The sequence below is a fragment of the Cariama cristata genome, unplaced genomic scaffold (genome assembly GCF_000690535.1).
Source record: "Cariama cristata isolate BGI_N322 unplaced genomic scaffold, ASM69053v1 scaffold39578, whole genome shotgun sequence".
Classification (NCBI taxonomy): Eukaryota; Metazoa; Chordata; class Aves; order Cariamiformes; family Cariamidae; genus Cariama; species Cariama cristata.
The window spans coordinates 1-13,058 of record NW_009632369.1 but is presented as its reverse complement, the minus strand read 5'-3'; the positions used below and the strand labels follow the sequence as shown (position 1 = coordinate 13,058).

Here is a 13,058-nt window from a genome sequence, read left to right as displayed (position 1 = left end):
CTCCTTTGTAGCCCTTCCGGCCCCCTGCCACATCCTTAGGTGCAGTCAAAGAAGCAGAAGAGTTGCACAAAGGATATCTATCGTGTCTTTATTTACATATCATGGAAACACACATGCAACATGACACAGGATTTACTACAATGGAACAGCCTGTCCCTATCTCCTGTTACTAAAAACTTTATTTTTGGCTCACTAGGAAAACTATCACTTTCCCAGAAAGCTCCTAAAAATAATCATTAAAAATGACAGACTTGGCAGGATAACTAAATGAGCGAGAGCTGCAGGCTGGGATGTCTTGCCACATCCTTGCAGAAACCAGGTGGTTCTCTGGAAGCAAGGAAGGAAGGAAGGAGTGGGACTGGATGGTCCCAAAGAAGACAGGTAGGAAGTGTGTGTAACAGCTAGGGAATATCTGTCTGTAGCAGTGAACAAGGGAGAGACCAAGAGCTCTGTCAGAGGGTCCCCTCTCACCTAGGCAGCCAGCTTCCTGCAGATCCGTCTCCCATCTTTGATTCCATGTGGAGCCTGCAAGCTTCCTATCCTCTAGGAATCTCTGATCCTTAAGGAGGATCTACCTTCCTTCTCAAGCAATAGTTAAGGGGTAAAGCTTAAGCTCATATCCCCTTTGACCTGAAGGATCTTTCATATCTTGCCTCTGTTGAGAGGAGGAGATGAAACTGCAGAGCCTTTTCCTGCCAGGGCCATCAGAACGGTAGTCATGATCGTCTCTTACTAACCACGAGAGAGGGACCCAGCTCAATGGCAGGAATATGCTGAGGGAAGGGAGAGGGAATGCAGTCCTGGTATGGAAAAGGCTGAGGCCACTCTATTGATAATTAACATGAGCTTCAGTCTTGTTGGAACCTGGCATATTCAGAGCCTGCAGCTTCAGTCATTTGCTTGACTTTTTCCTCTAATTCCCGTTGCTGGGTATAAACAGTTTGACCCCAGTTCCTGACCATCCAGGCAGGACTCCCACCCTCCTAAACATTAATGAATGATCCCTGCTCTCCGTTGGCTGATTCAGGCTCCACGCAGCGCCCTTTCCTCCGGGTCACTCTTCGGTTCCGGTGGAATTTAGCATAACAGCGTAGCCCTATGGAAAAGACAGGCATAAGTGAGCAGGAGGGACCAGGACTCACTACAGCAGCAACATCAAACAATTAGCTCTTAGCCTCTCTTCATAAAATCATAGAATCATTTAGGTTGGAAAAGACCTTCAAGATCATCAAGTCCAACTGTTAACCTAACACTGCCAAGTCCACCACTAAACCATGTCCCTAAGCACCACATCTACACATCTTTTTAAATACCTTCAGGGAGGGTGACTCCACCACTTCCCTGGGAAGCCTGTTTCAAGGCTTGACAACCCTTTCAGTGAAGAAATTTTTCCTAACATCCAATCTAATGACAGAGCTTGCTGCAGTGGGGACAATTCCAGAGCTGGGAAACCTGGGCTGTGTCAAATGAGGTGGCAGAGGAATGCCTCACGTGGGCAGGGCATATCGGTTTCTGGGCCCTGCTATTCTATTTGGCTCACTGTTCTGGTTTGGGATTCACTGGCTCAGGCAGAAGGTTTCACTGGCTCCTTGAAATACCAATGAATTATCCTGATTGTTTCCAGTGATTTTATGGAAGCCCTGCTTGGTTTCCCCCTATTACTTCCCATTACTGTCTAAGTGATCTCTCCATTGGGAAATTACTATAGACTTAATGTGCAGCAGCAATGGCTAGGGAGCTCCCCTTGCTATTTATTTCCCTGAAGCTTCAGGAGTGGAGGGAAGAGGCTTTGAAGCGTTATTACTGGGAAGTCTGATCCAAAGCTCACTGCTGATCTCCTTCAGTTTCTGTTTTGGATGCTCGAAGTGTAGGGTCTGAAGGAAGCTATCTGATATAGCGTTGGTGACTACTAAGAGGGGGCAAAAAAAAAAGGGCATTTTGTTTGTAACAAAAATTGGTACATATTCTCCCATCTCAGTGGGAGCCTCTGGTCAGGGTAACTCATCGGTTTCTGGCACTGATAGTTTTATCTTTTGGAGTCTACTGTCTGACTTTGTTACACCAGAATGCACAGCTAGTGGGGCCACGCAGGGTACAGCCTATGTGTAAATAATTCTCATGAAAGCCCTGATTTTCAGTAGCCCAGGATCTGATCATTGGGGATTGCAGGAGCTGATATGATTATCCTAGAAACTGCAACTCTTTTTACTTCCAGAGCAGGCAGCAGATAGCAACAGTGCCAGCACTCCCAGAGTGGGGGAGGCTGAGGATTTATAGCTTTTATAATGAGACAGCCCATAAACTGTCCTTGAGTGACTCGTACACGAGAGACCCAGCCGATGTCACAGGTCACTGAGCTGCCTTTTGGAGTGCATGTCCCTGGGCTATGTTGAGACCAGCTACCTTGAAGTTGGGTTTCTGCCCCTCATTACCAATCCCTCCAGGGCAGTCTGGCCTCCCAGAAGGAGAGCACACAAGATCAGAGCTCTGCTCTTATCTAAGTGTCTTGTCTGTCTTATCTGGACCGTACATCTCTGGGGACCTTTTTAATGCTACAGAGGATGCACGTTTGGCATCAACTTATAACTAGCTGAAGTATAAAGCAAAGCCAGGGGCAGCCCTCGTTAGGCTTGCAGAAACACTTCTAGGCTAATGTAGCAGAACATCCTCTCTGATGAGGACCTTCAAGTCTTACTCGACACGCCCAAGGTGAAGACTATCATTTAACATTACAACTCTAGGAAAGCAGCCTGTTTAACTGGGTAAAAAATAGGTGAATGACCTGGTCAAAGTCACTAGGTACCTAACACAAGTCACAAAACTTGGCAACCAGAGTTTTGTTCTGGCAGACAAGACCCAGTGCCTGGAGCTGATCGTAAACATGTTCAGACTAGAAGACTGCCTTTCAACATCTTCATAATGCAACTGTCTATTAAGGGCTCCTGTGGATTCTTCAAAAAAACTTTTAAGAAACAAAAGTCTGTGTCCTGCCCACACCTACTAAATTGCTATAAGTTCAGTTGAAATTAACCCAGGAAAGCCATATTAGGCATAAGGTCATGCAAAACAAGGATAGTAGTTTGTTTTTATAACCTGTGATACTGGAAAGCACCATTGAGGTGTTAATATATTGTAGCTTCTTCTGTTAGGTTTGTAGATATCAGGAATTTTGTTTTCCAGAGGGAAAACAAGATATCCTAGATGACTCAATGGTCACATTGTGAGTCAGCAGCAGGGAAAGTCTAAGAGCAGCAGAGCTTGGCTCCTATTTTCATGTACAAACCACTATTCTGAGTCAATGCAGCCAATTATGAAGCTAGCTGGAAGGGGAAGAGCAAAGAGCTGAACTCACCTTCAGTGCACATACAGTCATCATAACATTTGTTGTTAAGGCCTCGATTGTGTGGTTTGCAGAGGTGTTCACGCAAGTCACAGCAAGACCCTGCAACACGGGAGCAAGGGTCAGCACAGCTCATTTATCCCCTTCCCTTGTAGGGCTACTGACACCCATGACAGCTCCATGGTACAGACATCATCTGTTTCCACAACACACCTAGAGAGTCTCTGCCCTTCCCTCTGCATACCACTTTCTAGCAGTATTAGAAACCAGGATACTTGTATTAGAACCTGGGCTGGATTTCAAACAATCTTGTGTTTGGTGAAATGACTCTACCAAGCTGGTCCTGACCTGGGAGGCAGTCAAGGTGATGATCACATGGCTCTCCTTCAGCTGTCACGGTTTCGTTTCCACTGTTGGGGCTCTTACTGCGGCGTTTTTCTATGGAAAAAAACAGATGCTGACAGAAAATTTCATGCTAATGTTTTTATTTTGGAGACAATATTGTTCCAGGGTAAAAACAGCCTCAAACTTCAAGAGTTTGAACTCTAAACCTTCATAGTCTAATCTCCCTATTTCTCAACCTTCCATCTATCATTTTTCCTCTGCCCTCAAACTATGCATCCAAAATGAGAAACATTCTGAAACTGAGCACAAAACACAATTAGCATTATGCTTTTTCTCCTTCCCCACCACTATAATCTCGCATTCCTCAGCACATCTGTGAACACTAACCATGGGACAAGCCCTACAGAATGACTTTTGGGAAAGGACAGGGAGGTTTAGCACCTTTCTTTTTAGCAGATGGCCACATTTCTGGTTTGAGATCCTCATAATCTGTCCAGTCAAAGAGTGCCATATCTAGGGTGGGCATCACATCCCCATCTTGCCTGAGGCGGGCCTGCAAACCACAAGAAACCAGAGAGACAATGGATTACACTTCTGTAGTGATACTGAAGTCTTTGCAAATTTTCCTGGTGCTTTTAGACCTTAAAAAGGCTTTGTGATTTCCACCCTCCGCTCCACCCATCTCATCCACTGGGGATTCTTGGCATCCCGTTTTCAAAAGGGAAGAAGTTTCCCTTGTTGCAGCTGAAGTCAAGAGGGAAGTTTCCACTGCTTCTCTGTGAGGACAAAAGGCGAGCAAGGAGCATTAGGACATGCTGCCTCTCCATCCAAGTGCTCCTACTGCCCCTCTGGTCCTTGAAGCTGAATGAAGATTGCTAGCTAAAGGATAGGTAGGGCAGGGAAGAGAAACAACTAAAGGAACTGTTTATGAAGAAGAGGTGTTTAAATGTCTCCAAGACAACGAACTACTTTTGAGGGAGGGCTTTGGTGTTAAGTAAGCACTTGCCTATAACTGAAAAAGAAAGAAGGAAACTGGACCTTATCTGCAGGAGATTTCTGTCTGCATCAGAAGTACAGTGCAGTTACCAGCTGTCTCTTTACCTGTGACCGTGGTGATGTGGCTGGAAGGACAGGAGGCTCTTCTGTGGAAACAGCTAGTTCCAGTGCAGTGATGAGAAGCATGGTGGGAGTCAGACTTGTAGCTTCTTCTGCCTGGAGGTTTTGAAACTGTTCTTCAAAGCTTTCAGGTTTCTTGTACAGGGAGCTTGGGCCACCATCAGGAGTCTTCCCTGCAGAGGGCAACAGGTACAGTAGCATTAACTTTCTCATCCCTTTTCTCTCTGTGTGCCATAGATTTTAGTCAAAGGAATTCAGATTTCGTCCAGCCACTGGCCAGTGTTCTACCACCCTGAGCTGCTGTTTAGACCAGTGTAAAACAGAGTCATGTGCTATTAAAGTGATAGTTCAGGTCGAGAGTATATGATTCTTGATTTTTACACGCTTAAGTCATACATAATCACACCTTCTTGAAGAAATGTCTGTCTCTTGCTTAAGAAGCAAGAGATTTCTTCTTCCAGTCTCAAAAGTACAAAATGTACCTGTTTAAACATTTTTAAACTGATGGATTAAGCTGCTGCAAATACCTGTGATCACATTCTTATTTGATTTTAGTAGTGGGTTATTTCAATTTAGCTCAAGTGCCTAGGACCTACATAACTTGAAATAAGAATATCTTCACAGCCTAATCCCTGCTTTTCCTAAGTATTAATGTAAATGTAGACCACCTTAAGTTAAACCAAAGAAACAAGGCCTGTTTTGTAGTCTGCAAATACTGCTTCAAACCAGCTTTGTTACATACTCTTCTATATTGCTTAACATGAGTTGTTTAGTCAGTCCCCTGAGAAAACAACAGAGCTCTTCTTACTGATGAAGGGAGAAGTGATAGCTGGAACTCAGGGATATCGACACTCAGCTTGTCAAATAGCTTAGATTGACACAAATTGCCTGGCTTTAATAGAACTAAAAATTTACCACACTGAGCATACCATACCACGAAGACACACACCCACAACTTGGCCTGCAAAGGAAAGCAGTTCTGGTCAAAAACAAGCAACATTTTAAAGTAATTAGTGCAATTTGACATAAGCAAAATTTATAATTTTTGAAGTTCAGCATAAATACAGAAGAATACAAGCTCTGATGAGAAGAAACTGATCTTCAAGTGGGGGGGGGTTGTATTATTTCTAGTTCTGGTCATGTTTTGAGGTCAGTGGCGAGACTGAGCATGGCTTGGACATGTTTGTTCATAAATTGAACCATTTGCTAAAAAAGCAAAAAAACAAAGCAGGCCACCCCAAAACAACCCCTCAAGTCCTACAAACTTTCAGAGCTCCCCCTGTAAGGCAAACCAGGTCATTTTCACAAAGTTGCAGCCAGCAGTAAAAACCTCTGGTTCTGGAGTTCGCCTTTTTTCTTGTGCCTCTTTTGTTTGGCAGATTTCTCCCCAGAGCAGGCACACATCCCACACCCTCCACACACCCATGTGGCTCAACCACAGCTGCATCTTCTTGCCCTTACACAAGTGACACTCATTTCCAGGGACCCAACAGCCTCAGCTTCCCTTGGAGCTCAAATACCTCTGTGGTGTTTCAGCCTGTCCCTGCGGCTGTGTCGCCGATGCTCTCGGTTCTGCTTCTTTCCTCTGTCAGACCCAGGGGCCTGGTTCTCCCTCTCAGGATATGGGAACTCAAACCCCAGGAACACATCCTTATTCTGTTTCAGGGCTGCTGGCTGTCCCTCTGCCACCAGCTCTTCCACAGCTGGAGCTCCGCTACCCATTCTGAGGGCCTCTTCCCCAGCCGGCTGCCCTCTAGAAGGCATGGCATGGACCCTCTCCTTCTTGGTCAAGCCATGCTTGTGGTGGTGCCCACTTCTGGGCTGCTGCAGCCACATCTCTTGGTTTTGAAGATGGTTGTTGTTCTCTGGAACATTTTTGAGCTTTGTGTCAGGGTCCAGGGAGACTGCAAGACTGATGTCAGAAAGAACTAGCACGCATAGGACAAGGAAAGGAGAGAAGAAGGTGGAAGAAGTTGCCATAATTCTGGGTGCTCTGCCTCACCTGCAATTTATTTTGAAGGGCCGATAACCCAGCAGGTCCAATAAAAAAAAAAAAAAAAAAGAAAGAAAAAATAAGCAACGAACTTCTAGGAACTGTGAAGGCAAGCAAGATTCAGACCTAGGACACTTGGATGAAAAGAGTTATGGTGTCCAGAGCTGGAAGCGAGTTTTTCCCTCCTTGCTTACCTCCTCCTCTCCCAGCCCTGGTTACAGCAGCTGAGACACACGTGCAGGGCCTGCAGGGCTGAGAGGTCCCAGTTTCATGTGCAAATGAGGGCCATCAATCAGCAGGACATTTCCCTTTGATTCCTCACTAGCCCCCCTACCCTCCCCTTCACAGCCTACCATCTGAGGGGCTGGGGGGGCTGGCTCCTGCCGGCCACACGTCCTGCATCGCCTGCACAGCACCAGCTGTCTAGCTAGGGCTGTTTGCTGCCAGGTTGGCATCCTGGGCCTGGCTGGCACTGGCCCCTCCTCACAGCTGGTTTCCTTGCAATGAAGATGTCAAGATGAACAGAACTGGAGGCAGATGGTGGCCTCGCAGGACCAGCAACAGCCGTAAGCGGCTCAAGACAGAGAGACATGCGCACGCACACGCAACTGCTTCAAGGTGGCTGAAACTGGTCAAGGGAATTAAAAACACTGGAAATTTTGTGCTGATACCTCGCAGTGTGGCAGAGAAACAAATCTGCTGTCAGCAGAGCAGGAGATGCTGGTCTAAAGATCAAGGGGCAGGGAGGCAGACTGAGTTTTCTCTAGCTTGTCCCACTTTCCCTCCTTGACCCGGCACAGGTCACTTCACCTCACCCCTCCAGGTGAGGCTGTCACTGGGAGGGTAATTTAAGTCCAAAGAACACTGAGACCAAGCCCCTCAGCACAGTGGCTGCAGACCATTCTCATTCATTCTGCTTCACTGTAATATTTGTGAGGGTCTTCCTTCATCCCTGTGTTTGTGTTACAAGACATGGCTTTGGGACGTTGCACAAGTCAGAGATTTCTTGAATTAAGTCATTCTCCCCTGTCCTTTCCCACAAAAAGGGGAAAGGGATTTTCGGCATTTCCAGTTCAGCCTTTCACTTTGGGGTAGATCTCTCAGATTGTCCCTCTCACTCTGGGCAGCAGTAAGGCATACCTAAAGCCAGAGTTCCCCATGACACTGACTGTCAGAAAACCAGGCCTGTGCTTATATTTGAGAAACAACTGTCACAAAGTTAGAGCCACAGCCCTTCACTCAACCTCCTCCCCATCCTACCCGCACCCCAGCCTCCAGTTGCACCTGATTTCCATCTGATGTTCACCATGTGAACCACTTTGCTGCCTAATTACAATGGCTTGTCCTCCCTCCTCCAGGTGCTTTCCTGCTTGACCGGCTGTTGTCACCTGTGAAGGGCAGCAGGTAACATCCTTTGAGGCCAATCTCAGTGCCTTTTTGTGGAGCTGACCCTAAGAATAGCTTTGACTCTCCCTTTCCTCTTTTCTTTCAACCTATGAGACAGATGTGGAGTGTTTTGTGTCAGTGAAACCTCTGCCATCATAGCAGCCCCAGCCTCATAGAGCATCTGGGGAGTTTAGAGGATGATATCTTTATCCTCTTAACTGAAAAGCCTGCCACTCATTCACCAGCCGATTCTGCCTTTCCAAGATTCATCTCTATATTGCTCAGAGCTGGGAGTAAATTTTCAGTTCAGACCTCCCCTGCAAAGAGGAAGGCAGCACAGGGGCCTTCTCTTTAGTGCAGTGTCTGAAAAGCAGGTCTTCCTACTGACCACAAAGGACAACAAACTGCTACTTGAGGACTGATTTAGGAGGTGCTGGGTAGATCATTTGCTGAAAGCATATGAAATTGTATTTATTGGCAGCTACCTGGGACAAAGGAAAACCAGACCAACAGCTAAATCTATTAACAAAGCACTTGAAGTCTTGCTTCAAAACCAACGGTACAAATAGCAACCAAGCAAACGCCAAGCTCTGCATCCACAGTCTGTTTTTTCCTAGGATTTTCTCTTTAAGAACCAGAGCAAACCAGCTGGATCAAGGCATCACTCAGAACAACTCAAAGAGCTAGAAACAGCATCTTACCTTTTCATCTGTAGGCAAAATACCAAAAGGAGAGAACAAGTGCAAAGAGAATGTGAGGCAGATGTCTCCAATCTCACTCACACAGACATGGGCCCTTTGATGGTGAACCTGACAGACACATTAGCTGTAGATTCTGGTTTTCAGCAAGAGCCAGAAAGCAGCTAAATGCTGCAGGGTAGTTAAACAGAAGGTCTGCTTCAAAGTGTAGGGGGCATTTACTTAAGCTGCCCAGCTGTCTTGTTGGCATGACAGAAGATGAGAATGCAGCTAGAGCACATGGGTTGCCTCATCTCTGCACTGGCTGAGAGGGCAGGTTAATGTGCTGTGTCACTGGGAATCTTGCATTAATAATGCAGATAAATACCTGTACTGCACCGTTATCGGGGAGATCTGAGCTGTTTGTCAAAGCAAAACAGTGCATGGACAAGTTTTGGTACCTTGGGGTAATACAACACTGCTGTGCTAGAGGCACAGAAGTCCCAGCCTTCTCTTAACCAGGTGTTTCCATGCCCTGATCTACCTTTAACTTCAGAAACCTCTTTCTACCTCCTTCCTTTTTCTCACCCTACAGAAGCCGTAAAATCCACGCTTCCAAAAGGCAGCTAGATAACACAATAGCATCCCTGGTTCTCCTCAGTGCTCACGTTCCTCAATGTCAGAGCACCAAAGAAAACTCCACCCTCTCCTCTGTCAGGACCACAGTCCACAAAAGAAGACCATGCTAGCCTCGGACTTGTTGATGTAGGTGACAGTAATGTTCTCACACTGCTGGTGCACCTTTTCTGCAAAGGGTGAAATTCTGCCCTGAGACATATGCCAGGCAGAAAGAAGTCCGGCCTTGTAAGGACATGCCTTTCCTAAATTGCTCTAGAACAAACACACATGTTACAAGTCCAGAATTCATCCTCTTCTTAGGGTTCATATATAAATAAAGGATATAGCTGAAGTACTTGCCAAGTTAAGCTGCCCCTGTAGTTCTTCACACCACCAGACCTGCGTCCTCCTTGCTCCACTCAATGCCTTGCACTTCCTTTATATACCCTGAAGATTACAAGCCACCTGCCTGTTGAGGTAGCAAATCTGCCTACTAACAAGAAAATGTGTAAAGCGAAGATAAGGCCTTAGAGCTACCCAGGGTGCAGGCTCTGGGCTGATGAGTGAGTTGCAGTGCTGTCTCTCAGACCCTATTTCTGATCCATTTTGGGTTAGCAGTGGATGGTCACAGGCCTGTAAGGGAAATTAGGGGTGGGTTTTTTTGCATCTTGGGTAACTTTCCCTGTGGGCAATCTCTTTCTCTGGACTCACTGATACAATTGCTATTACTGTGCGCTCTGCTTGTAATCCTACAAGGCAGCCATGGACTGAGTAGGTACAGAGGAACTCAGGCATGTTTTCTCCCTATAAATAGAGTTATGTCACCTTGGCTCTGAAATTGTCTCTGAAACTGCCCCTGCTGCATTTGCTTTGTATTTACAAAGCAGGAACATCAGATCATCTACGTTCATTCACATACCTCACTTAAAAAATGATACCTGACAGTCCTAGCTTTAACTTTTCACATATGTTCTTCATGTCACAGCCAAGAGGAACAAAACTCTTGAACCGAGAAATAGAGACTATCAAGATCCTTTATCACCCCAGACCACAAATGATGCAGTTTGTATGCTCAAGGGCTGAACCAAACTAGACCCAAGCATGTATGCTGGGCCAGATTTCTCTTTGGCTCTGATAAACTCAGACTTTGGCAGGCATACACAAAGATTTCCTGGACTCCAGACAATCCCAAGCTGCAGCAATAGACAAAGTGTATGTGCATCTACATGGGTGTTGTGCGTATGTGCATGTGTGGCAGGGATGATAGACAATAAATCCAGCTTCGTGTGCCAGGCTCCCTGTAAATAAGAAGCCACAGGGTGATGGATGGGCTGAGAAGGCCTGGAGCAGAATGGATGGGCTAGGCTCTATGGTAGCTGACATGCAGAGAGCTGGCTGGAGCCAGGAGGATGGCATTGTGCAGATAAATGAGATTTCACTTCCCTGCTGGGTCTCTTTCCATCTGTTTTTCTGTTTCTGGAGGCAAGTGCTGGGAAGCTTCATACACAATCTGCCAAGAGACCTTCCCATTTCAAAGGGCTCCATCCCAGCTTTCTAGGGTCCCCAAAAGCAGACAGGTAATCCTGTATGCACCCTTCTCTTTTCCTCCCTGGGGCAAAAGTAAGAACACTTTTCTTTTCTCCAACATTTCTTGCACATTCACTTTGTAAAGAATCTTTTTTTGCTGCAGGCCCAAGCGTCCTTGGGAGCAGCAGAGTCCCTCTTCAGAGCTGCCCTCCTTTCTTAACTTTCCTGTATCCATCGCCACATTTGCTCCCTACCTTGCCTTTCATATTTAGCTGACTCCACAGTTTCTTTGTCCCTCATGACTATGTTTGGTGCGAGAGATTTCCCCTCTGCAGATATTTGGGCTAGGCTACTTGAATCCCACCACCGCCCTTTGAAACATCTGTTTTCCTTTGCCTGCGTTGTTTTCTCTCACTTTCTGCTGTCACCAAATGGCACTCCACCTTAGGAAGGGCCAAATTCTCTAATCACACTAGCGGCACAAGAGACGGGACATAGAGATTCAGGCTTGCAGGGGGCTGAGTAGTAGCTGTAGCTGCCCCTGTGCCTCCACAAAGCATCTCCGTGGGGCAACTCATATCCAGTGACGACTTGAAATGTCACTCGCTCAACATTAGGTAAAGGGCTGGAACTGGGACTCTGTTTTTTGCTGGCCCGTTGGCCCAGGGAATCCCTTCCCCATAGCGGTCAGCTCTGGCTGACAGACTGCGCTCTGCCCTCCTAACCACTGAGGACAGAAGGGGCTTGTTCACACAGCAGGACCCAGGAAATACCCTCTCCTGCAGCCCAGACTTGGGAGTGAGCCGGCATTCGGTACTTGTCACTAAGTCACTGCTGAGCTCCAGCACCTTGGCTTTGATTGAACACTGAACACCTTGCAAAGCCTTCGAGTCACTGCGTGCTTCTCACCTTCAGCCGCAGCCATGCCACCCGTTCTCCTGCGCCTACCCTGACCTGCACAGAGAGCTTCACTGCTCTCGGTGTCAGCGCTGGAGCAGGGAGGGTGCAGCACCAACACCCTCCAGGGACAGAGCAGCCCAGCAAGTCACTGCGTTGGAGGCGAAGAGGGGGCACATGAATGAATATGCAGTATCCTCTGCTCTGCTTCCCTCTAGGACTTCACAGAGTGGCTCACACAGCCACCATAGGCGATCTGCTATCAAACAGAGTCTACTCTACCCAATAATGAGATTAAAATAGCAATGAGTCCAAGATTAGCATCCAAGATATAGTCACTTGCTGTCAGCACAGCAGAGAAGACTCTCCAGTTTAATGCACAATGCCTAGTGACAAATGAGACACAATCAATAGCAAAGGTCATTGCTCACCCAGCTGGAAAGCACCCGCTAGTGTGACAGGGAAGAATGGGGGCAGATTTGGCCCAGTCTTCACTGGGGGGAAAGGTGGATGTGTCCCGACTGGCAGAACAGTTAGGCTGTGCTTTCAACATTTTTCCTTGCATGTCATTCTCACTTTGAACCAAAATGTGTAGGATTAATGCCTCCTTCTGCAAGGGAGAGGAGATGGGAATAAAACCCATTTCCATTAAACCCTCTGGCTGACAGAAGACTTCAGGTGTGAATTGGATAAATGTCACTTAAATCCTACATGATGAATTACTAGCTGTAATAAGCCAATAACCGATGCCAAATTGATTTAATTCAGAAACACGATCTCACTTTTATCAACAGAGGAAGAGCAGAGAATAACCTGTGGGTACGCAGGGGCTCGGTGCCTGGCAGCGCACGGCTCTGCGAACACAATGACTCGGTGGGAAAAGCTTCCGTCACCCCTCTGCCGCTGCCCACGGCAGCTCTGGCTCAGAGCCGGGACGTACCCCTGGGGTGCACCAGGGGCTCCGCAGCTCCCTGCGAGAGGGCCGACGCCTCTGTCTGAGGCGACTTTGCTCCGAGGGAAGGAGAGAGTCATCTCGGGAGGGAGCTTGCAGTCGCCCCTGAAGTAGCGGGGACTTGCAGCAGGGTGGGGGGCCGCAAGCCCCGAAGCCCACGCTGCACACCCCTGCAAGGTGCACGGCGCTGCACGTCGCGCTGAGGGC

The 13,058-nt window shown here is 47.2% G+C and overlaps 1 protein-coding gene across 1 annotated transcript; it reads right to left on the bottom strand.

Annotated features, from left to right (window-relative positions):
* Positions 1–597: 597 nt before the first annotated feature.
* On the bottom strand, positions 598–6,781 carry DRAXIN (dorsal inhibitory axon guidance protein). The gene is made up of 7 exons (XM_009706314.1): positions 6,322–6,781; positions 4,787–4,974; positions 4,127–4,238; positions 3,689–3,778; positions 3,353–3,442; positions 703–1,096; positions 598–653 (listed from the first exon to the last, which is right to left on the bottom strand). The coding sequence occupies exons 1-6, from the start codon at positions 6,779–6,781 to the stop codon at positions 984–986; spliced, it is 1,053 nt and encodes a 350-aa protein (XP_009704616.1). The 3' UTR covers positions 598–653; positions 703–983.
* Positions 6,782–13,058: the final 6,277 nt, after the last annotated feature.